This window comes from Danio aesculapii, chromosome 10, assembly GCF_903798145.1.
Source record: "Danio aesculapii chromosome 10, fDanAes4.1, whole genome shotgun sequence".
NCBI lineage: Eukaryota > Metazoa > Chordata > Actinopteri > Cypriniformes > Danionidae > Danio > Danio aesculapii.
Window position 1 is genome coordinate 13,892,785 of NC_079444.1, and position 27,498 is coordinate 13,920,282.

General features: G+C 35.3%; 1 protein-coding gene across 1 annotated transcript in view; it reads right to left on the bottom strand.

The window, feature by feature from the left end:
• tln1 (talin 1) overlaps positions 1-27,498 on the bottom strand; it is a 213,123-nt gene that overhangs the window by 80,830 nt on the left and 104,795 nt on the right. Inside the window, exons 18-25 of the mRNA XM_056466629.1 lie at positions 20,305-20,472; positions 19,927-20,221; positions 15,313-15,479; positions 15,105-15,233; positions 9,790-9,903; positions 6,470-6,583; positions 6,249-6,383; positions 5,338-5,466 (exon numbers count right to left, since the gene is read on the bottom strand). Coding sequence (XP_056322604.1) covers positions 5,338-5,466; positions 6,249-6,383; positions 6,470-6,583; positions 9,790-9,903; positions 15,105-15,233; positions 15,313-15,479; positions 19,927-20,221; positions 20,305-20,472 — 1,251 coding nt within the window. The remainder of the gene's footprint in view (positions 1-5,337; positions 5,467-6,248; positions 6,384-6,469; positions 6,584-9,789; positions 9,904-15,104; positions 15,234-15,312; positions 15,480-19,926; positions 20,222-20,304; positions 20,473-27,498) is intronic.

Below are 27,498 nucleotides of genomic sequence, written 5' to 3' on the forward strand. Positions count from 1 at the left end.
GAAGTCAGTCTCGGTGATGTGATTTTAATTTGACTGGAATGGAATCACAGGACTGATTATTCGATTCAGCCAATCACAATAGACAAGAGCAAATATATACAGATTAGTGACTGCAGGTTGAAGAAAAATAGTGCAGTAAAAGTACTGATGCAGCACTAAAAATGTACTCAAGTACACATTTTGCAATTACTGTATTTTGTAAAGTACATTTCCTGAGAAAAACTATTCATTTATTCATTCTTTATATTTCCTTCCCTATTTCAGAGCTCGCCACAGCAGAATGAACCACCAACTATTGCAGCATATGTTTTGTGCAGCGGATGCCCTTCCAGCCACAACCCAGTACTGGGAAACACACACATACACTAGACAATTTAGTTTATTCACGTCACCTACAGCGCATGTCTTTGGATTGTGGGAGAAATCGGAGCACCCGGAGGAAACCCACACAAACACGGGGAGAACATGCAAACACCACACAGAGATGCCAACTGGCCCAGCAGGGACACGAACCAGCGACCTTTTTGCTGTGAGGCGACAGTGTTAACCACTGAGCCACCTTGCCACCTACAAAACTGCTCAATTACAGTATATTAAGCATTGTAATATGGTACTTTACACCACTGCATTTGGTGTCATAGTAAAATCTCTTTTTTGTTTGGCCTCTATAAAATAAAAATCTTTAAAAGTTATGTTGGAGGTTTGCTGAGGCTCTAATTAGGCAGTGGTTGAAATCTTCTGCTAAGGACCAAAAAAAAGACATTATGAGAAAGCCTATTACTGCTCGCGTCAATATGAATAGCTCATATCACCGACAGCTTCACTTTCAACATTTCTCATAAGTGAGCTATGAATAACGTAAATGGCAGCGAGTGTGTGGTGGTTTGAGTCTCGCTGCAAGTGTTTTTTGTGAAATGAAGTGACTGACTTGTGGGTTCAGGTGTGAAAACTGACATGGCTATTGTTCGTGTGAAAACCTAAACTAAACGTTGAAGGTCGAACACGCATACATATTCCTCATGATACTTCTCTACGCATTTTAATATAGTAACAGCCAAATAGTGACTGTGACAATCTCATATGTTGGCCACCTTACCTTATAACTAGGCCCACACAAATCCAAAGATTACTGAGCCCATTATTCAGTCTATTTAATGCGTGTAAATACATATTTATTCAGTTTTTAAATGAATTTCATAATTATTTTTTATTAATAAACGAACGTTTCGATAATTTATGTACAATGCGATTTGTTGAGTAATATTTTCTGCTTCTGTTCTGATTGTACACCTAAAAAGTCAAAACTAAATGTCATTTTCTATTTTTATGTATTAGCTTTTTAGTTCTACACTTTCGAAATCCTTATTTTTTTACAATATTCTGTGCAGAAATAGCAAAAAAAACTTGCAGATTCTGTCTCCTTATAAACAAGGCAAGACAGAATCTGTGAGCATGTTTTGCTTTTTCTGCACAGAATTTTGCGAAAAAAAAAAAAAAATAATATATATATATATATATATATATATATATATATATATATATATATATATACATACATATATATATATATACATATATATATATATATATATATATATATATATATATATATATATATATATACATATATATATATATACATATATATATATACATATATATATATATACATATATATATATATACATATATATATATATACATATATATATATATACATATATATATATATATACATATACATATATATACATATACATATATATACATATACATATATATACATATATATATATATATATATATATATATATATATATATATATATACATATATATATATATACATATATATATATATACATATATATATATATACATATATATATATATATATATACATATATATATATACATATATATATATATACATATATATATATATATATATATATATATATATATATATATATATATATATATATATATATATATATATATATATATATATATATATATATATATATATATATATATATCTATCTATCTATCTATCTATATATATATATATATATATATATATATATATATATATATATATATAATGTGAAATCATTTTGAAAGTATAGTAACTAAAAACTGATCACATGGGAAAAAAGTCACTTTTATTTGAGGTATACAATGCATATCTAGTTGTCTCTGTTGTCTATATCATAACTATTTGTTTGGTAAACTGAGTAAGTCTCTAATATAATATCTACTAAAATACATTACTTAATAAACAGTATAGTACAAAAACCATACAAACATTTGCATATCATTCAATATTAGTACAAATTAACATAAAAACTGAATATACACTTCCGGTCAAAGGTTTGAGGTCAGTAAGACTTTTAAATGTTTTAAAGGGCACATATGTTACCTCTTTTTCATATTTAATATACGTCTTTTGTGTCCCCAGAATGTGTCTGTAAAGTTTCAGCTCAAAACACCCATCAGATTATTTATTATAGCTGTTTGAAGTGTCTATATTATAGCTGGAAAAAAGGTTTTGCTGTTTTTTTTGTACTGGCCCTTTAAGGCTAGTCCTATCCGCCCACCGTTCCTACGTGCCTGTCAGCAATCGCGGCCCTCGGCTGCCTCAGGAAGCAGATCTCACGTAACGTGTGTGAGAAATACTACAGTAAGAACTTTAACGATCACTATTTGATGCATTTTTTGTGGATTTGCAACAATGAGTCACACACAATGTCATTACAAAGTTCACGTGCACACACAGCAAGGACACACACACACATACACACACTTAGCTCAGACACGCAGACACACACACACACAGCTCAGACAGGAAGACACACACACAGAGAGAGAGAGAGAGAGAGAGAGAGAGAGAGAGAGAGAGAGAGAGAGAGAGAGAGAGAGAGATAAGCTTTGCACACGTTTTGCATGCATGTGACATGATACTAGTAATATCCACTGCAGTATGGATATCTGTTATATTAATGTATATTAATAACCGGGATTGAAGCGTCTTCCTTTATAATTGTTCTGACACGTGGCTGTGCTGATTAAGTGCATCTGAAGTGAATCGCTGTAATTCATTACACATATGCTCTGTTTTAAAACATTTAAAACATGTGAAACTCACTCTTGATCACGTTTGATGATGATTAATGATCCTAGCGAACTGAACACACCTTTTATTCCCGGCTGCTTTGCGCTCGTCCTCTCTTGTTGATATGATTATACACTTGACTACTGGACATGTTAATGCGCGCAGCTGTCAATCAATATTGGTGGACGGGGGGGACCGCTCTCCTACGTAAAGTTGCGGTCGAACCTAAAACAGCTCCAATTGGTCCACCGTTTTTATGTTGTAAAATTTGAAAAAAAAAAAGGACTGGGTGTGTTTATTTCACCCCAATATGACAGTTTATACACTATACTTACACACATTTCTGTCTAAACAGCTTGAAAAGTAAATTTTTCACCATAGGTGCCCTTTAAAATAAGCTTCTCCTGCTCACCAAGGCTGCATTTATTTCATCAAAATATAATGTTCAAACAAAGTTCAAAAGTACAAAAATGAAAATAATTTCAGTTGAAACTACATACAATTTAAAATATATTTATTATAATATATATAAATATAATATATATAAATATTTAACAATTTAACAATATTTTTTTTTACATTTAATAAATGCCGCCTTGATGAACACAATAATTTTCTTAAAAAAAAAAAATAGGAAAAAAAAAAAAACTGACCCCAAACTTTTGACTGGTAGCGTATATACAGTTGAAGTCAGAAATAATAGCACCCCTGTTTATTTTTTCCCCAATTTCTGTTTAACGGAGAGAAGATTCATTCAACACATTTCTAACCATAATAGTTTTATTAACTCATTTGTAATAACTGATTTATTTTATCTTTGCCATGATGACAGTAAATAATATTTGACTAGATATTCTTCAAGACATTCTATACAGCTTAAAGTGACATTTAAAGGCTTAACTAGGTTAATAAGGTTAACTAGGCAGGTTAGGGTAATTAGGCAAGTTATTGTATAATGATGGTTTGTTCTGTAGACTTTTGAAAAAATATTGCTTAAAGGGGCTAATAATTTTGACCTTAAAATGTTTTTTAAATTTTTTTAAACTGCTTTTATTCTAGCCAAAATAAAAGAAATAAGACTTTCTCAAGAAGAAAAAAATATTATCATATTATATATTGCTCTGTTAAACATAATTTGGGAAATATAAAAAAAAAAAAAAAAGAAAAAAAAATATCAAAGGGGGGCTGATAATTCTGACTTCAACCGCATATTCACAAACATTAACACAAGCAAATGAATAGAATCACCAAAAAACATTCCGCTATTTCATAAACAGCAGATTTAAAGACTTTATAGCACCATCAATTTAAAATCAAGCACCTTTCTGATTCAGCACAGCACATGTAGCGTTTCACAATGACAGTCCTTACTATACTTAACATTTTACTTACACTTAATATTTACATTAATATGTGAGAGTAATGATGATGTTCACAATGTATCATTTTCAAAATTCTTGATCTTTTAAAACAGTCATATTCAAAGAACTTCAATAAAACTAGTTGAATTCAATAATAGTAATATTCAAACATGGTTTCTAATATATTGATCAAATGTTTTATTTGTCATAGTTCTTGTATAAGATTTAAATGTAAGGTTTTTAATTTAGGATATTTCTCATTTTTGTTTCTGTTTTTTAAATGTTTTTACAATTGTTACCATAAACAGATTTCATTTCAAGATTAAATTAATTTCAATTTAATTCACTTTCAAGGACCTATGTTTGTTTTTAAGTACTTTCCAGGCCTTGAATCAATACATCTGAAATTAAAGTACTTTGAAGAAGCATGGGAACCCTGATCTGCGGATGTCTACAAGCTTTTTTTATACTTATTTTTGATGAAGAATACAGAATTGAATACACTGTACAATAGTGTTTTTTTTTTTTTTGCAATTTCTAGCTACCTGTGTGGTTATAAATACATGTACAAAACACAAAAACATCCACAGGATGTATAAAAGAGGTAAGAAAAAAATAATATAAAGAAAAAATAAATACAAATAAAAAGGTACAATAAGACAGATGAAGTGGAGAAAGGAGTGACCTTGATTATACCAATATGGCTTGTAACTGACATAGCATGACAGGAGTCCGTGAAGTCTTGAAGTCACAATGCATATGTTATTCGTTTCATTACATACAGTTCCCATGTGAGCCTACTTTTAACCTATAAATGCATGCAAGTAAGTGCGCATGGTGTTTACTCATCTCATCCACTCACCGTTTCTCCAGGCAGGGGTCTGAGTTTGCCCTCAGCAGCTGAAGCTTTGGCCTCCTGCATGTCCCTCTCCAGCCCCCGTACCATAGTCAGAGCGTTATCAATCTCCAACGGACCACACGCCTCCTGAGCCTGAGACAGACAAGCACATCAAATCCACTGTGAAAGTATCAAATTTATGCGTACACGTTCACGTAGAGTAACAATTGATAAAGTTAAATGTTATGCTAGTTGGAGGGCTTTTATTTTGTTTTTGAGGTTTCCTGCAAGAATGCATGCACATTCACGTAAAAAAAATCTTACATTTCTTTCTCAACAAGCTTATTTCTGACAGCATCTGAAATGATTAGTTCAATATTGCAACGTTTGATAGTAGAGCACATCAATCGAGGACTGTAAGGTCAAGGTGCTCTCTGGTCTAGGGTCAGACATTTTAGATGTAACCATTTGAAGCATGTTTGTAGGTTTGACATTGGTGGGGATGGATGAATCCAAAACCCCAAATCCCCACAGGCTGTAGTTTTTCTGACAAATTGTTTCAAATTATATTGGACATGCTACCAGGCACGGCGCCAGGATGTCATAACTGAGGGGGTGTTTTAATCCCATAGGGGGGCACTAGACCTGGTTTAGTCCCTCTTGTTCCTTTCATTTAGGCTATTTATTCACTTATTTATTACTTTGCATTACTGACTAAGTTGCTGTTCATTCACTTCTAAGCCAAATATAATCGAAAATACTTTGAAAAACGCCCTTGCGCTGTTAAACTTCACTTGGGAAATATCTGAAAAAGAATGAACATTTCACAGGAGAGCTTATAACTTTGTCCTCAACTATACTCAATGTACAAATGTCAATTATGAGCATTTGAAAAGCTTGTATATCAAGCGGAATGTGAAACTACGGTGCGGTACCTTCTGGGCGGCCGTGCGGAGCTCAGCCAGAGCACTGGCCAGGTTTTTGGCGCACTGACTGAGCTGCATGGCAGACGCCTGGTCACTGATGGTGGGAACTGTAGCTTTGGCTGCGGTCACCATTTTGGCTCCGGGCTGACGAAGAGAACAGACATCATGAGCTCAAATCAAGCATATTCGTTCCTTGTAACAGGATGCAATGATCTGAATAATGAAAGAACCTGCAGGAAGTTCTGGCTAGCTCCGATGAGGGCGAGTTGAGCGCTGGGGCTGTCGGGTTGAGCCTGGCTGCTCCTCAGACCCTGAACCAGCTGAGGGATCTGATCCGCCACCACCTGCACAGACCAAACCAACAATCACAAACAGACCAACACTTGTCGGATTCAACAACACATACACTTAATACTCAAATACACTTCATCAAACATGCGCACATGGACATAACCTACAGTATATACTACAGGGCATCCGGAAAGTATTGATAGCGCTTTACTTTCTCCACATGTTTTTATGTTACAGCTTTATTCCGAGTGGATTAAATTAATTTATTTTCTCAACATTCTACACACAATACCCCATAATGACAATGTGAAAAAAGATTTTTTTTAATTGTTGCAAATTTATTAAAAATAAAAAAAATCACATGTACATCAGTATTCACAGCCTTTGCTCAATACTTTGTTGATGCACCTTTGGCAGCAAGTACAGCCTCAAGTCTTTTTGAATATGATGCCACAAGCTTGGCACACCTGTCTTTGGGAATATTTGCCCATTCCTCTTTGCAGTACCTCTCAAGCTCTATCAGGTTGGATGGGAAGCAACAATGTACAGCCATTTTCAGATCTCTCCAGAGATGTTCAATAGGATTTAAATCTGGGCTCTGGCTGGGCCACTCAAGGACATTCACCGAGTTGGGAAGTCACTCCACTGATATTCTGGTGGTGTGCTTTGGGTCATTGTCCTGCTGGAAGATGAACCGTTGCCCCAGTCTGAGGTCAAGAGCACTCTGAAGCAGGTTTTCATTCAGGATGTCTCTGTACATTGCTGCATTCATCTTTCCCTCTATCCTGACTAGTCTTCCAGTTCCTGCTGCTGAAAAACATCCCCACAGCATGATGCTGCCACCACCATGCTTCACTGTAGGGATGGTATTAGCCTGGTGATGAGCGGTGCCTGGTTTTCTCCAAACGTAACACCTGGCGTTCACTCCAAAGAGTTCCATTTTAGTCTCATCAGACTAGAGAATTTGGTTTCTTATGGTCTGAGAGTCCTTCAGATGCCTTTTGGGAAATACCAAGTAGGCTGCTATGTGCCCTTTACTAAGGAGTAGCTGCAATCTGGCCCCTCTACCATACAGGCCTGATTGGTGGATTGCTGCACAGATGGTTGTCCTTCTGTAAGGTTCTCCTCTCTCCACAGAAGAATGCTGAAGCTCAGACAAAGTGACCATCGAGTTATTGATCATCTCCCTGACTAAGGCCCTTCTCCCTTGATCACTCAGCTTAGATGGCCGGCTAGCTCTAGGAAGAGTCCTGGTGGTTCCAAACATCTTCCACTTGCTGAACTTTCAGAGAAGCAGAAATTTTTCTGTAACCTTCCCCAGCCTTCCTGCAGTCTCGGAGGTCTACAGACAATTTCTTTGTCTTCATACTTGGTTTGTGCTTTGACCTTATATAGACAGATGTATGCCTCTTCAAATCATGTCCAATCAAGTGAATTTATCACAGCTGAACTCCAATTAAACTGCTGAAACATCTCAAGAATGATCAGTGGAAACAGAATGTACCTGAGCTCAATTTATACAGTAGCTTCACGGCAAAGGCTGTGAATACTGATGTACATGTGACTTTTCAGCTTTTTTATTTTTATAAATTTGCAACAATTTAAAAAACTCTTTTTTCACATTGTCATTATGGGGTATTGTGTGTAGAATTATGAGGAAATTAATGAATTTAATCCATTTTGGAATAAGGCTGTAACAAAAAATTATGGAAAAAGTGAAGTGCTATCAATACTTTCCGGATGCACTGTATATAACTGCAGGTTAACTATGTTTACATATAATAAATTTAACTGTTAAAAGCTATTAGTTACTAGTTAATTAGTTACATTTATTACTAATGAATGAAATTATGGTAGGATAGCCTTAGCTTTTTTATTTTGATTGTAATGCAATAATGTGCACCTTTTGTAAAGCTGCTTTGAAACAATACTTATTGTCAACTAATTAACTTGAATTAAATTGAACCTGTAGAGTAACACAGGGTAAGATGCCAACCTTTTCCCATTCATTTTTTTCTCTTAACCAAAGATGGTGCAAAATCTCATCTTAACACTTTTGATGAATGGCTTTGCTATTTTTAATGTAGTTTCTGCTGAAATCTGAATTATAAGATTTAGACTATACAATTGTAAAGTTGACAGATCAAATGTTGTCTATGGCAAACTGTGATATGTGGCATCTTATCATAATGATCAAAGGTTTTTTATGTATTTGTTGATGAGGGATGTATGAGCAGACGTGTGTTTGTGGAGAAAAATTTTATAGTTTTTATTTTTTAAATAAAAAGGTAAGAATTAGACTCTTGGGGCAAGATGGCCATCCAGAAAGTTTAAATTAAAATATTTTTAAATGTAATAAGCCGGGAGGTAATTTAATTGAAATTTCATTATTTCTGAAATAAAATAAAATAAATATAGGAAATAAGGAAATTTCAATTACATTACTAACCAAATTATTCGATTTAAAGATATATTAGTTTAAAATCTTTCTGGATGGCCGTCTTGCCCCAAGAGTCTAAAAAAAATTATATATTTTACTCCACAAATATAAAAACACAAATGGTTAAATGTAATAATTTGGGTAGTAATATAATTATTTAAATTATGTAAACTAATTAAATTACTAATTCATATAATTAAAAACATCATTTAATTCAATTCAACTAGCTAACTGTGCGAAAACATCAAATTAAAATCAAATTAAATAGTTAATTTAGGCTTTACATTAAATCACTGGCTAACTGTGTTAAACCAACTATTTAATTAAATTTTAAATATAATGATTGCGCACAGTTAGCAAATTAAATTAGGCTTTACATTAAATCACACTTAAAACATACACTACCGGTCAAATATTTGGGGTCAGTACACTCAGAAATTAAGGTACACAAGCTGTCACTGGGGTGGTACCTTTTCAAAAGGTACACATTATTAATATTAAAGTGAAATATTAGTAAAATATTAGTACCTTAAAATTTTAAGAGGAACACTTTTGTACTTTTTAGATACTGATGTGTACCCTTGAGGTAATAATATGGACCTTTTCAAAAGGTACCATCCCAGTGACAGCTCGCATACATACCTGCCAACATTTGTCTCTGAAATTCCGAGAGACCGGGGTGGTGGGTGGTTACGCTTATGTTCAATTTCAGTTTACACAAGTTATTTCTATTGGTGAGGCATTCACAAACACATGACTTATATTTGAACTGGTTGTAACCCTGCAGGAACAGGAAGTGAGTGTTGCCATGATGCGCACCTTGCAGCTCTGTACGAGTTGTTGCTGGGCCGCAGGGTTCTTGTTGGATGAAGCTGCGTGTTGAGCGGCTGCTATGGTCTGAGTGGCGGCCGCTGCGGCTTGTTTCGCTGCATTCTGATAAAACAGATAAAACACAAAGAGTTTTTCATTGCAAAGACACTAAACAAGTCCCTTTGATGTAAAAGCCAATTTACTTGTTGGCCATATTTGCCACATGTCTGGGCAGCTGTTTTGCATGCGTGTAAACAACTTTTATATACACGAATGTGGAAATACCCAAATTTCTTGCCAAACTCAAATATGAATAACACATTTCAAAGCAGCATTAAAAAAATGACACAAAATGACCCATTATTCTGTTTAACAATACATTTTAAACCAGGGGTGGGGAAACTTGGTCTTGGAGGGCCTGTGTCCTGCACAGTTTAGCTCCAACTCTAATCAAACACACCTGCTTATAGATTTCTAGTGCTCCTGAAGACACTGATTAGCATCTTCAGGTGTGTTTAATTAGTGTTGGAGCTAAACTGTGCAGGACACCGGCCCTCCAGGAACAAGTTTGCCCACCCCTGTTTTAAACCTATGATTCAAATATGTTGTTATAATTGTTAATTTATTATGATGTTGTTTATCGACTGCACATGCTTTTGTTGAATCAATCGATTTTCAATAATTCGACTTGTATATACAGGGTATATGCAGGAATCCTAAAGATAATTTCAATACCTTTTTAAGACTTTTTAAAGACCTTCTCAGAATATTTAATATATTACCTCATCGCCACTTCAAGTTCTAATCAGTATCAAACCTTTAACTTAATAAACAGTTGCTAATAAACAGTTGTAGTTAAATAAATCAATGAAACACAACCGTGCAACAGAACTCATATAAGCTTGGAAGAAACAAAGCTTGAAAGGATAAATTACGCGGTTGTTTTCAGTGACAGGCTTCAGCCACTGTTTAAACTCGTCTTTCTCCAACCAAGAGTACGGAAACTTACATTTTTCTATTTTGCCGTCTGTTTTGCCCTATGGTTTCGCTACATGGGGAGAGCGTCACATCACCTTCCCACGTTTGTCGCAAATTACATGACATCACTCGGACAGAGGAGCTTGGCCAAACACGCACTGGCCCGAACCAATCACGAAGACTGAGCACAACACTTTTAATATTAGGAGGAAAATAAATATGTTTATGCTTTTTTGGAGTCAAACACTTGAACAAAACGATGACGCTTGAACAAAATTTCCGACCTCATAAAAACGTAATTAAGACTTTTTAATACCTTTTAAGGGCCTTAATTTTCTCATAATTGATTTATCAACTTTTAATACTTTTTAAGACCCCACGGACACCCTGATATAAAACAAAATATTTAATAGTGAAATTCATTAAGAAAAACTATATCACCTGAGATGCTGCGTAGAAAAAAAGTCCACCAATCAGATTGTCAAAATGAGCAATGCATGACAAAATATTTTTAGCTCCGCCCACTCCCATAAAGCACAGCTGAATCCTCTTGAGTACATGTACATAATTTTCAACCAACTTTAAATATATTGTTTCTGTAGATGCAATTAACCACTTTAATTGATTAGTTTATATTTCTCAGTTACTTTTTACACTGATAGTTTAATTTGCAATGCTTCATGACATCCATAAAAGAACACCCCATTTTTTTTTGGAAATAGGCTAATTTTACAGTCAAGTTTTTACCATTTTTTAATCCATTCAACTGATCTCTGGTCTGTCGGGAGCACTTTTAACTTAGCTTAGCATAAATCTTGGAATCGGATTAGACCATTAGCATATACAGTTGAAGTCAGAATTATTTGCCCCCCTTTAATTTTTTTTCTTATTTTAAATATTTCCCAAATGATTTTTAACAGAGCAAAGACATGTTCACAGTGTATCTGATAATGTTTTTTCTTCTGGAGAAAGTCTTATTTGTTTGATTTCGGCGAGAATAAAAGCAGTTTTAAATTTTTTAAAAACCATTTTAAGGTCAAAATTATTAGCCCCTTTAAGCTATATTTTTTCGATAGTCTACAGAACAAACCATCCTTATACAATAACTTGCCTAATTACCCTAACCTGCCTAGTTAACCTAATTACCCTAGTTAGGCCTTTAAATGTCACTTTAAGTGTCTTGAAATTGGGAAAAAAAATTAAAAACTGCTTTTATTCTAGCCAAAATAAAACAAATAAGACTTTCTCCAGAAGAAAAATTATTGTCAGACATACTATTAAAATTTCCTTGCTCTGCTAAACAAGACACTGCCTATGTTCTCTAGCTGGTAGTTGCTAGGCATCATTACAGCTAGGCTATTATTGCATTGCTTTGGTCTTCTGGAAAGTTACTCAAGTATTTTGGCTGGCTACTGGCTGAGTCTTCTGGCAAGCTGCTGATAGGACAAGCAGCCAGTTAGACAGATAAAGGGACAGAAAGACAAACAGATATCATGAAAACTGAAACTGTAATTCTTCAGAGTTGCACACTCTGTTCTTCTCACTGCAGAAAATACGCATGCTGAAACAGAGAAACGGGTTCTTGGGGTTTGCGAAAGCTGCTGTCTAATAGTTCTTCATTCTGACAGGCTCCAACAAGTTGGTTGTGAAAGAGCACCTCTGAGCTATACATATTGCAGTCTGTGCAAACATGATCAGTGGTTTCCACTGTAGCCTTTGGGAGGGTTTAAATGAATGAGCTGTAAAACAGTATATCACTTTACCCAAATAGGGAAGCAAAGAGATGTTATAGTTGGCAACACTTTGAAAATTCATCTCAGTACAGGCGATTACTTTTAAAAGAGTGTGTGACCTCAGAGAAACATGTTGTCACATCTTCATGCTGATTAAGGTTTGGTCTGAATGAGCATGAATATAATTTTACCAAAATAAGTTTGTATTTAGTTGAGTTTTTTCTCTTTAAACTCTAAATTAAACAGAATTTTAGGCTCAAGAATGTGGGTTGGTTTTAATCGGAATTTGTTGCCATGTTAACTGCAGCATGTTAATCTACATAGCCTTACTGCCTAATGACTACAGCCCCATTGACACCCTCTGCCAGTGCATTGATGAAATTAACAATTGGATCAGCAAAAACTTTCTTCATTTAAACAAAGACAAAACTGAAGTCTTTGCATTTGGGAACAGAGATGAGGTTCTCAAGGTGAATGCGTACCTAGGCACCAAAGGTCAAACAACAAAAAATAAGGTCAAGAATCTTGGTGTGACTCTCAAGTCAGATCTAAGTTTCAATAGTCTCATCAAAGCAGTTAGTAAATCAGCATACTATCATTTCAAAAACATTGCAAGAATTAGATGCTTTGTCTCCAGTGAGGACTTACAGAAACTTGTTCATGATTTTATCAGCAGCAGGGTGGATTACTGTAATGGCCTCCTCACAGGCCTTCCCAAAAAGACAGTTGCAGCTCACCCAGAACGCTGCGGCCAGGATTCTGACCAGAACCAAGAAATCAGAGCGAATCACACCTGTCCACAGGTCTTTACACTGGCTCCCAGTTCAATTCAGAATAGATTTTAAAGTATTATTACTGGTCTATAAATCACTAATAGGCCTAGGAGCTCAATACATTACAGATATGCTCACTGAATACAAACCTAACAGGTCACTCAGATCTTTAGGATCAAATAAACTAGAAATTCCAAGAGTTCAGTCAAAGCAGGGCGGATAGGCTTTCAGCTACTACACCCCTCGCTGCTGGAATCAGCTTCCAGAAATGATCGGATGTGCTCCAACATTAGGCACAATCAAATCAAGACTGAAAACACATCTGTTTAGCTGTGCCTTTACTCAATGAGCACTGTTCTTCGGCCCAAAGATTGCACCATTATTTTTTCTCTTCTTTTTCATTTTTTTATAATTTCGTTTTCATGTGTTTGGTGCCACGATAAATATAATTTCTTGTCATTGCGCAATATGAACCTATTTTTGATGCAATCAATCTATTTTTCATCACTGCGCGCCTGCGTGCTGCAGCGTGCAGCTGTTTTAGCAAAGGCTATCACGCACCTTGCGATTAAATGTGGAGGGTGAGACTATTCAACAGAGACCAAAATAATACATTTTAATGAACATGACATAAGCAACTGATAATGTAGGAAACATCAGAGAACTGCACATAATCATTTGCATGGATGTACAAAAGCATCTGCAACTTGTTCAAAAGAATGATAAACTGCTTTTCTGATGTGCACAAGCGACACAATGATCTTAAGATTGAACAGGTCGTTTTTAAAATTTCAATTCTGATCTAAGAAATGTACCAATGTGACTGAGACATCTGTAACAGAATGAATGTTCTATTAAAAAATTAATCTGTTAAATAAAATAACCACAATACCCTGAGAAAACAACACTGAAATAACTGGTTATGTATGAGAGCTACTCTTTGAAGAGAATAAGCAGCTTTAGCCTAATGCAAAAAATATCAATGTAATTTGGACAGAATTCAGTGTAAAATGTAAGACATGAAGATAAACAGGCAATAATTCTTGTGTATCAAGACTGTATCAACACGAATGGCAGCTCTTGTTTTTGATCTAACAGCCACAAAACTACATGATGAACGCTGCGAGTTTGAAAACTGAAAGAAATGTTCCTGAATGAAAGTGAAAGTGCCGAACTGCAGTTAAAGTCGACAAAATAATAATTTGGCAAGTAATTCGATTACTGATGTCCATGTAAACACAGTCACTTGTCTTTCACCCCAGTGTCTGTGTTTGTTTTGCCTCTGTGAAAATCAGCACATGCTCAAATGGAAACTCCCATTTTTATGCAAAACCTTCCCTCTTTCCCTCCCTCGACACTCCCACCTAAACAGAGCTGGAATCTAGAGGTGTAAAAACACCCTGCTTTAATATACAAAGCTTTTAAAATGCCCGTCTTTTCAGCTGTTTGTGAATGTACATTATTAAAATCTGGCTTTTAAAAACTTCTGCTGCATCAGCCGTGCTTATTTCTGCCTTATAAACGTATTTAATTCATTACATTTCCTAAAATGAAATCTCTTAATCTTCAACAGAGAAGCGAATTGTTGACTCTCTTATGAGAAATTATTAAAACCGACTCTCTCATTATTGGCTGTTTGCTGCACACGCCACACTTTCATCTGCACGTGGTCCAGAATTAATGACAGATCCTTGGACTAAATCCGGAGTTTACAGAGCAAGCTTTGTGAAACAGCTTAACCTGATCTACACCAGGTCGCATTTCTTTTGTTTGCCAACCCTAAACTATGCAACCCAGAGTTTGTTCAACTTGTTGGCCTCTAGTGTGGCTCAGTCCTCACCTCCAGTTTATTGACGAGTCTCTTTTTAATGGCGTTCTGTGCTGCAGCATTGGTGGCCATGCGCAGTCCCTCCGCAGCTTCACGCAACTTCTGCTGCTGCTCCTCGCTGTCTGGATTAGCAGCTGCACCCTGCCGGAACGCATTAAACAACCATTAAACTCACAGATAATTAGTATAAAAACACACACTGAGGTGTCTTCTGTTCCACCTTCGCAGCTTCCACCATGCGGGCAGTAGCGTCAGCCAGGAGTTTGGCTGCAGAGAGGAGTTTGCGAGAGTTCTCCAGGTCAGATTCTCCCTCTGCGTCCGCCTTGATAGCGTTGACTAGGTCTGAGGTGGCCTGAGCAAGGATCCGCGCCTGACGCACCATCTCCCCTGAACACAGAAGGACAGGAACATGTCTGTGCATGAGGTTGGTGTTTGCGGACATCAAAACCAAAAGAGTTTTTCATTGTGGATTTGTCAGAATACTTTGCACATCCTTACTAAAGTAAACATGGACCATTTGCACTGACATTTTCCGGCCTAGTTATAAGCACAGAGTTAATATTAAATTTTTTTAAACCAGTTTTGTCATTGCGTTCATGATAGTACGCACTAGTTAAATCAAATATAGGCATTTAAAATTACTGCTTCATTTATGGAGCACTAACATATCTACAGCTCGGTTCACACCAAATGCAAAGAGAATATGTCCATCACGTCACTTGCTCTAGTTTACTCACAGGATGTTTTTCACCTCACATGAATCTGACACAATCCTCTGAAACATTCATTCATATCCAGAATTGGGCTGGGCAGTATATAGAGTTCTGGGGATATGTCGATATGATTCCCCAACGCGATGCGAGATTATCCAATATCTTTCGTATCGATATGGTTTGAGGCCACACGTGCGCATTCTGCGCGTAACAGACCACTCCAAGGTAGCATGCGAGCTCCACTTGCACAAATAAGCGCATGCGCAAATGAATGATTCACTCCCTGAGTCATTCAAAAGATTTGATAAAAAACGAACAAATCATTCAAGAACGACCCATCATTACACGCGACATGGAGGAACATGCAGTGCTGGTGTTGTATTGAAATCTGACTTCCAGGACTATTCTGACTCCCACTCGCATGCACGCATGTCACACAGCGCCTGCAGCTGTCACAGCGGTTTATCAGAAACCTTTTATTGACCATTTCTACCGCAATTGAGAGCAAGAACGAACATAGAAGCCTTGTCAATTTGACAAGCAGCACCTAAATGTGTTCAAAATAATTAGAAATGCCAAAATGGGAGGAATTTATATTGCATTTCGAAAGTGAAACCACCTCATATTCACTGATTATAAGTTCAGTATTTATTACACGACGGTCTCTTCTTCACATTTTCGTTACAACACATTTAGCTCTGCGTTCTGGTCTGTTATACCATATTGACTTCAATTCCGATGATATTCTAATCATTGTGTTTATTAATTTATTTATTCTGTTTAATTGATTTATTTATTTTAGCCCATTAACTGGAGGACGTGATTTGATTTGTGTGTGTGCGCCTATAGTGTATAAACGGTTGGTGTTTTTAACGATTATTAAAACTTAAAAAAAAATAAAAAAATAAAAAAAAATAAAAAACACATTTGTCTACCAAACATTTCTTTTTTCCATTTTAATATCTCGCCGTTAGCTACTCTTTCAACAAATAACATTATTAGAATAATAATTATAATGATGATAATAACAGGGAGGGAAACCCATGTGTTTGAATTATATTTTGCTCAAAAACTGTTTAATAAAGTTATAATAAAGGTTTTGACTCTCAAGTAACCATTTATGGGAAAATACAGGATATATATCGTATACAGTATCGTCCTTTCTCATTAAAAATTTCGAGATATGATATTTTTTTGCCCATATCGCCCAGCCCTAATCCAGAACACAAATTGAGATATTTTAGATCAAACCTGAGAGCTCTCCGACCCTCTACAGACAGCAATGTTCCCGAGATAGTCCAGAAAAGAAACCAAAAACATTGTCAACATATTTCATCTGACTTCTGTGGTTCAGATGTAATCATACGAAGCTCCAAGAACACTTTTTTGCACCAACTTGTTTTTTTAAATACAATTTCTATGTTCATATTGACATTAGAGTCAACGTGCAAGTTCTGTAATAACCATAATGGAAACACATTGTCGAACAAAGTCGTTTTAACTGTTTTTTGCTACACAAAATTGTTCTTGGGGCGTCATATGATTACAGTTGAATCACTGACACCACAAGAAATGTTTTGACCAACGTTTTTGGTTACTTTTCTGGACTTCTCTTGATCTTTGCTGTCTATGGAGGTTGAGGGAGCTTGTGTTTTGAAGAAGGTCTCAGGGATTTGGAATGACATGCAGGTTTGTAATCAATAACAGAACTTCCTTTTTGGGTGAACTAACATTTTAATAAATCATTTTTGCAGGTAATTAATAAAAAAAAAAAAGCAAAAACATTTGCATGATGTAACGCCATCTTTTGTGAATAACTTCTGTGAGCAACGTTTGATTGCTGTTAGTAACACAAAGTGTAGGAGTGTTTGAAGATTTGCTCTAGCTGCAAGTCCAGTTAATAAAGCATTGCGGCAGTTCAGTCCATTTCTCAGCATGCTCAGACAGGAAGGATGGTGCTTGTAAGTAAATACGGATGTGTCTTAGCCACGGCAAGGTTTTCTGAGTAAAGAAAAACTAGTGGTTTGTGTGAATTCCTGTTTCACTGACTTCCTGTTGTCATTATCTTCAGTCTGGACATATGACCACCGCTGACTTGTTTTGCTGTCGGGTAACAATCAGTATCCTCTTTGAGTCTTTTTTTTGAGTATTTAACTAATAATAAAATTAGGATGACTGGGAACGTCGCCAAACGTTGTCCTGTGTTTATCTTTTAAATTAACGAGTCCTGTTGCAGAATATGTTACCCCAAATGGTAGGCAAAAAAGTACCTACCTAGTACCTAGTAAAGAAGTAGGTATGTAAATAAATAAATACATTTGTTATTATATATTATATCATATATTCATTATAGAGCTTGCATATATTTATCTATGTACTCTATGTGCAATAAACATGTGCATATACACATTAGGGTTGTGTTGATAGACGATGACATCGTCCACCGCTGAGCTAGCATCGCGATTCTCCTCCCCATCCCCGTTGCAGCAGCAACTCTCTCACGAAAAATACACTTTGGCCCCTTTTACACTATGTCTTAGTTTTAAAATGACATTTTAGAATGAAAATGATCCACGTCCACACTGGTGTTTCATCTAGCATTTCTGAAATGCCCTCCTTCCGCACTATACCACTGAGAATGCTCATCACGTGACCCCCCAAATTTTTTTATTAAATTTTCAGTCAGCCAGCCCAATCGCTTCCTGTAAACCAGGGGTCTCAAACTCCCGGCCCGCGGGCCATTTGTGGCCTGCCCTCCAGCTCGCAATTGACGTCAAAAATTTCACGAGATTCGGCCAAAACATATATTTTTGAATCACTATCATTAATGTGTTATCATTATCGCGTATAGCCACTTGCGGTTTTAACTCACCACCTATTGGAAGTTTAAAGTACTGCACTATATTATACTGTGTATCAGTTTCACTTTCGTTTTTTCTCAGCATGCCGTCCAGAGTAACGCACATGCAGATTATTTCGGTGGCTGATTTAAACATTGAAATAAATGTGCATAAGTGCTCTATTTTTACTAAAACTGTATTTTTGTAAATATTCAAGGGTCATTTGATTATTATCAGTTTTATACCACCTGTATTTTGTTTAACAAACACTTTTTCATTGCTTACACGTTATGCTGGTGGTGTAACAAATATGTTAATTTTGCTTTTATTCAATTCAAATAGTCTCATTTAATAGATTTTCCTCATATGCGTATTGAGATTTCAATGAAAACTATGTACATTTTACTGCTAGTTGAATTGAACATGTTAAAGTAAATGTGAATATATATCTACTTGCTCCCACTTTGTTTTAGTTTTACAAAAAAGAAAGATACTAAGAACATTTGTCAGTAAAGTTACCCAAATTGTTTCAGCTGTTCATTACGCTGTTAAACTTCTTCGCTCTGTTAAACTTTTGGTAACGCAACAATTGGTTGGGACAGAATAATAATATTTATTATTATCATTATTATGACTTAAATGTCAAAATGCTTTTCTGAATTTAAACAGCCACAGATATATTTTAACAGTTGTGTGAAGCAAAAAACGTGCTGATTTGCATGATCACTGGCGACAGGACGATATTTCATGCTTGAAATATAAACATCAGGACTGTTGTCCTAAGCTGCATCAATTACGTCACTTTTTTTTTTGGAGTATCAGAACAGACAAGAGGCACTGAAATAAATTCCATTGTTCGAGGTCATGTCTTTAAAATATGAAAAAGTATTTTACCAAAGTACTTTCAATGGAGTTTCTGCCCTAGCCTGCTGCTACTGACGATACTTATGTTTAAATGGTCTTTCATCTCTTTACGCTTTAACAACTAAATGAATGCTTAAGTATATTTAACTGATTATGTTTTAACTACATTAAAACATCGATGCTGTAAAAGGAACTTTATAAGATTGAAAATAGTCATATAGATCTTTTACCTGAAGTTTATCAGTGGCTGAAGCACACTGGCTGTGCATATAGTCCATTAAGTTGTCTCAAAAAAACTCAAGAATTGTGTCGTTTCAGCTCAATATAAATAATAAGTAGTTTGAACAAACAACAAACTTAATGTTAAGGACAGGGCCGGACAAAGAACAAAAAAAATCTTATACACATTTTTAGTACCTGCATCTCCCATGGAGCTAAAGATGTTATCAGTCACATCCAGGATGCGGTCGGTGGCCTCTCCGTGCCGTCCGATTGGCTGTCCTCCGCTGGCATACTGTCTAATATGCTGCAGCAGCTCGTTAAGAGCCTGAGTGACACCTGTGGCAGCGGCGCCCACCTGTTTGAGCAGCTGCTCGTCACCGGTCGCCCCCTGTGACGCCTCCACACAGCCCTCCACAGACTTCGCCACTAGTTTACCAGCCTCGATGAGCTGCTCTTGACACACGGGTGAGCTGATGGTTGGAGCCACCACCTGCAACCCAGATAAAACGCACACATGAGCATGGAAAGAGTTGAGTGAGTGCGTTTGTGAATGAATCGTGTGTGAATGCTCACTCGTGTGCAGGCCACCAGCTGTGATGTGGAGAGGGCGCACTGGGTGGCAGCAGCGATCACTTTGTTTTGTTGAGCTGAATCTTCTGTTTTCTGAGCCACGTTTTTAGCCTTTAACACCAGAGCCGCTGCTGCATTCGCCACAGCCTTCGCCAACTGCATCAACATGTCCTGCATACACGCACACACACACATACATACAGTAAAATACATTTAACATAATCTGACAGACATAATGTCATAAATCATGTGTGCATTTGTTCTATTTAAGTGCAGATTATTCCAATTATGAATTTTATTAGCAATGTTTTGAGTCAATTTTAAATGGATATTGAATTTCAGAATTTGAATTTGTTGGCATGTTGTTACCTTAGAATTGCAAGGTTCTATCTGACATTTTTGTCATAATTAAATTATTCACGTATTCTCATTAATGATAACTAATTTACATTAGGTGATGTTTTTTTATAAGTTGTTTACATTTTAAGACTTTTTATTAAAAAAACAAACAAACAAATAAACAAGCAAACTCTAGGCTCTATTGGCTCTGTTAGAATTTTTCTGTGAGCCAATAAGCATTTCAAATGCACGCACGAGGACCAATCAGGATCAGCTTTCTTTGTCGTTCCGCTGGACTGCTCCATTGACAGCAGTAAAGACCAGAAAGCAACACAAAATCAGAGTCGACTACATAATGCCGCACTACACAATATTGAGAAGAAACCTGAAACTGAAAAGATGTGTGTAAATGTGATGATTTAGAAGCGTTTTTTGACATTGAGATGAAATGTTCAATTTGTTGAAAAACTTATTAAAAAAATTTAATAAATGTGAAAGGTTCAACGACTCATTTGCTCACCGTCTGTTTTCTTTTAAAATCTTTGAATTTGATATTAAGCCTTGAAGGGCAAATACTCAATTCATGGGGCATATAATTCAATAATTTAAATAAAGCATATAATTACATAAAATTAACATCTGCACTGGACAAAATATTTAGCACAACCCAGTCTGCTTAATTGAACAAGATATTCATTCTAAAACATTAATGCTATAGAAAGGAAAAATGTAACTTTCTAAAAACATCAACATTGTTACAACACCAATTTTTATTTTTGAAATTAAATTAATAAGCAGACTGATTATATTTCTTGAAAAGTAATGCTTCAATTAAAGATCTGCCAGATAGAACCTTATAATTCCACTTAGAATGTTCTATCTGTATTTGCTCTGCTTTTTTGCCCTAATTTGCAAATTTAAGAGAACGTTGATAAATTTACATTTATAATCCTTCCCCTTACCCCTACCTCTCATTTTGAGCATTCATGTGAAGGGGTAGGGGTGTCCCAATTATCTTCAGCGTAAAGGCGTAGGGCTAAGGGTGAAGGGGTAGATATCCCTTCGAATGGAGCTTTTTCATTACCACACTCGAAACCAAGGGGTACGAAAATTTCTCAATGGCTGCATAGCTGCACCCGTAAGTAAGAAGATCCACAAAGTTTTGTCATTATTATGAATTTTTACAACAAACAAGCACATGTTTTAATACATTCATAACGGTGTTTGTGGTTTACCGTCATGTTTTAAAAATTTTTTTTTAATAAAAACTGCTAAATTTCGCTATCTATAATCCCTATTAATAAGTCCTGTATAGCAGTCCCACAATATTCTGTCACCCAATGACACTCGAATCCCCTGTCAGAAAAGTCTAGTGGCTGGGAATGAGCTTTTTACAGTGTCTGCTATAATTTTAATGTTGTTTTTTGTGTGTTTACATAGATGAATATGGCCACTGTGTAAATGTGCAGTATAGTTATGAGTTTATTGCAACATTATATGGTTATGATAACATAATATATGCCTTCAGTGATTTCCTGAAGATAAATACCAAAAAATAACACAACTGGAATAACTACAGCAGTCGCGATTGTCTGATCTCATATGAAGCAATAGATTGTGATGACATATGATGATGTGTGCAGGTGCTGTAGTGCTGTCCCATTTCTTAGGGGTAAATTTACACTCTGTTTTAAGGGCCAAGGGAAAGGGGTCGGGGGAGGGGTACCAAAATAGAAAAGATTTAGGATCTCTGTCATGTTAATGTATGAAAGAGAACTGTTACTTTACACACATATTGTTAGCTATATGTAATGCAAACATTTGAGCTCAATATCTCAAAATCATTTCAAACACAGATAGAACCTAATTCCAAAGGCGACGAAGTGTCCCTTTAATGACAGCAATAGGAATTATATTATATGGACAGTACACATTTTGAGTTACTGTATGCTCACTGAGTCATTTAAAAAGATTAATATTATTTCTAATTTTAAATTATTTGAATGATGGATATTATTTTAGTCCCCAATATAAATTGTAACATTTTTGCACTTAAAATGTTTAATAAAAAAAGCAATATTATACAGAATTGGGGAAAATATAATAATAAAAAGACTTATACAGGCTGAAGAAGTGAGTGTTTTAACAATGTGATGTGTGATATGTGTGATCACACAGTAGAAAATTTACATGAAATAAACGAAGACTTTTTTTTTTTGGTGACGATTTGACATAATAGTGGAATTTGTTAAAAATGTTGTTTATAAATGCTGAAATTTTCTGTTGTTTATACCGAGATGCTGGTTACTTTTTGTAAGTTTTTAGAAATCTAAAATTTTTGCCAGTTAGGCCCCAAATGAAATAATAATATATGTCAAGTATACGAATAATCAAGATTGGGTAGGGGAGGTGTAATGTGTGAAAGGGCTTGGTGAGTGTAAGATCAGTCCAAGTTGAAAATGTGTGTCAAAACACGAAAGTCATTTCAGTATTTCAAATGTCATAATGCATGAAAACAGACACAAAGCATGATTGGTCAGAAAGTAATGACTTGTTTCTTATCTACAACATTATGAGCAGTCAAAATAGCATAATCTGACACAGTATCTAATCCTGGGTTCACACCAAATGCAAAAAGAAAATTCCAATCGCGTCACTAGCTCTAATTTACTGACGGGATGTTTTCCAGTCAAACTTTTTGAACTTGCAAGAAAATGTAGTTCAGAATAATTCTGTGCCTTTTCAGAAATTAGTTTAACACAACATTAATTGCTGCATAACATTACAAATTGATTTTAAAATCCAGAAGTGTTTTTTAGCATATTTAAGATGTTAAAGAAGAAAAACCAGAAGAATTAGAATCTACACAACTAAAAGACGACAAGGGCAGAGAAAAAACCTACTAACCCACACAAAATGCTCTAGATCAGGCATCACCAATCTCATTCCTGAACGTCCGGTGCCCTGCAGGGTTTAGGTCCAACTTGCCTCAACACACCTATCTGGGTGTTTCAAGTATACCTAGTAAGACCTTGATTAGCTTGTTCAGGTGTGTTTGATCAGGGTTGGAGCTAAAATCTGCAGGACACCAGACCTCCAGGAACAAGTTTGGTGACCCTGCTCTAGATTATATACAAGCAACATGGGCCATTCTCAAAATATTGTTTTATTAGGATTTTAAATAAAACATTAACATTTTGGGGTAATTCAGATGGGTAATTGGGATAATAATATGAGATTGCAACAACTTTAGTATGACTGCCACCTTAGAAAAGTTACCTTCTAGGAGAAATTATCACCGGTGTAACAACCTTCTATTTTTAAAACAAATACAGTATAATAGGTAAATCATGCGTCATATTCTTTTTTTGAGAGCAGACTTTGAGAATGACCCAGATCCGATGACTACTAAACACCACGCAGAGAGCCGTGAAGCGTTCACTGGAATCTCCAGAAAAGATCAGGAATACAGAACAGGCAGTGCTGTGCATAAATAGAACAGGACAGCACTAGATGTGTTGCTTTCATTTTAATTTCCGTCAAATTTCAGTCTTTCTAAATGTGTTAAATGTGTACTGATAAGTGTTCTGTCCAAATAAGGACATTAAAACATCCACCCGACTGCAGCAGAAAACTTCCCCTTCAGTTAGACTGTGAAGAATGATAACACACTCTCGACAAAACACAGAGCTTTTCTTTTGAATATTATCACATTGGGGCTGATAAAAGGCTTTAGAATATTCTGAACCATTATAACTGTCACAGCTCTGAAACCCAAGAACAGGACCAGAAGTACAGGCATGGGAACATCACCTGATGACATCATAGAATCAAAGTTATTAGAATTATTTTTTATCCATTTTTCAATTGAAATTCTGCTCTTTAAGTAGTTAACAAAGGAGCTTTGAGTTCATTTGATGTGGCAAATGTTCTACACCAAAACGTCCTGCTCTAAAATTATGGGTTACACTATTTTTTTTTCATGTACAGTATATGTGCACCCCAACTAATTCTATAAAGATTAATTTTATTTCATAATATGCCATTCGAATAGCACCGCTTTTATTTAAATATAGAAAATCTGTCCTGTTAAATTATGTTTTTACTATGCAAAAATAAGTAATTATCATAATCTTTAGCCTGATTTACTGAAGACATACTTCAATGTCATCCAGTGTAACAAAAGTTTATATACAAAAAAATCTATATTTAAAGCAAAAATCATTTAATTTTGTATTCAAGGACCCTTTCAGGATCACAGCAGTCCAAAAATATTGACATTTCATTTTAATTATACTGTTTCACTATGCTTTTTACACATTTATCAGCAAAAAGTTTTTATTTATTCATAAGATGAGTTTCTGAGTATACGTTACAGTACCTTTTAATTCATGAATGTGTAAACAAAAAGGGAATATTATCATATTTGTCTTGTTAGGACTTTTTTTTTGCACAGAAACATTAACTGAAATGTTTGTTTTATATATTTTTTAAATATTTAAACACATCGACTTGCTAATTTTGGTAAAACAAACATTTACACTAAAATTAACAATAAAAGATACAATATACAAACAATTCATAAGAAAGTAAAATAATAATAGAAAAAATATAATAAGTAAATAATAATAAACAAATAAATAAGTAAATAAATCAATAACTAAATAGATAGATAAATAAATATAAAAAATAAATACAGACTTTCAGTTTTAATCTAAATTGGTCTAATCTCTTCAATTGAATTAAACTGGAATACTTTTTTAATTGAATTCTGAATATTGAATTGTTTATTTTATTAAATGTTTTTTTGAATAATTTTTATTTTATATTAAGATATTGTGAGCATGCACATATTTGGATAATTATTCAATAAGCTTCAGTTTCTCTTCAAATTCGTTTAGGCTTGACATTTATAATACGTAATGTTGATTATAGTGAACAATTATAATTTCAGTTTGTTTTATACTAGTATACAGTAGAAGTCAAAATGATTAGCCCTCTTGTAAGTTGTTTTTTCTTTTTCAAATATTTCATAAATGATGTTTAACAGAGCAAAGAATTTTTCACAATATTTCCTATATAAAAGATTATTCTGGAGAAAGTCTTATTTTTTATTTTGGCTAGAATGAAAGCAGTTATTATTTAAAAAAAAACATTTTAAGGTCAATTTTATTAGTCCCCTTAAGCATTATTTTTCTTTGATAGTCTACAAAACAAACCATCGTTATACAATGATTTGCCTAATTACCATAACTTGCCTAATTAAACTAATTAAACAATTTAAGCTTTTAAATGAAACTTTATGCTAAATACTAGTATCTTGAAAAATATCTAGTAAAATATTATTTACTGTCATCATGTCAAAGATAAAATAAATCAGCTACAAAAACTATTATGTTACGAAATGTGTTGAAAAAAATCGTATTTTCGTTGAACAGAAACGGGGAAAGAAAATATATAGGGGGCTAATAACTCTGATGTTATGTCGAATGAAAGGGACTTAAAATGTTTAATGAATATTAATGCTCCTTTTTATAGGTTTCCTAATTTGCATGATTTCTAAATGAAGTTATAAAATCTGACTAATTCCATTTAGTCAGGTGATTCTGATTTTCCTGAAACCCCAGTACTATTACAGCAATCCACAGGTACTAAAAACATCACTGTTTTACAGTGAAAATAAAGATTCATTGGATTTACTAAATAGCTTTTAGGAGTTCACTCTTGAGGCTGATTTTTACTTTTGCATCAGGCCTGAGTGCTCACCAGGGTCATCGGCGACGCTGACGTGCACCTCTCAAAAAATTTAACTACACGTCGCAGAGACGCATAGCGCAAGCTCTGTGATTGGTCAGCTTGGTAGAGCTGAAAAGTGTGTGCAGGACCGAGAGCGGTGTGAGAGCTTTGTTTTGTGTTAGTCTTATGGTTAAAGTTGTTACACGTCTGCCAGTTCCCGCCTCTGAATGAGAGAGCTTGAGCCACTTGTAAACCAAAACCATTCAGAAAAACCAAAACACCAGCGAAGAAACTCGACACAGAGGACCATAAACACCTACTGCCAGCTAGCGTTTCAGAAGTGTTATCGCAGAGCAACACAAACAGCACACAGAAGTAAAAATGCACAACAACGCGCAAGGCATGCCTCATGGGCCATGCTGTTCACTCCACGCAGGAGTATAAACCAAGCTTTAGCTGATGATTGATAACAAGGTGTGTTTGGCATGATGTCCCGGGAGAAACCTGAGCTCAGAAGATCCTTGAGGCCGGGGCTCCCTCTCTTTTCTTAGGGCGAGAGGGGAGTCTGAGCTCCAGTAGGTCTCGAAAGCTCCCCTCTGGACTCCAACCAGTGACCTTCTTGCTGTAAGGCTACAGTGCTTACCACTGAGCCACTGTGCCGCCCTATCCTGGATTAATCTAATAAAGAGGGGGAGGAGTAGGAGTGGATGGGGGATTCTTCAAGACGAAGATAACCACGATAAGAAAATCTGGCTATTTATATGGTGTTTGGATAGTTTATAAATAAACTTCACTAAAGGTAAGTGGCTGCAAACAAATAATATGGGCTGAATTTAAACAAACAAATGAAATTTGTTAATGTTCAAGTTTATTTGTTTGTTTTAACTTAGCCCATATAAATTGTTTGCAACCACTTACCTTAAAAAAAAATTCAGAGAACCGGTTACTTACAGAAACTAAGCAGAGCTGAGCCTGGTCAGTAACTGGATGGGAGACCACATGGGAAAACTAGGTTATTGTTGGAAGTGGTGTTCGTGAGGCCAGCAGGGGGTGCTCAACCTGCGGTCTGTATGAGTCCTAACGCACCAGTAAAGTGAAGACACTATACTGTCAGTGAGCGCC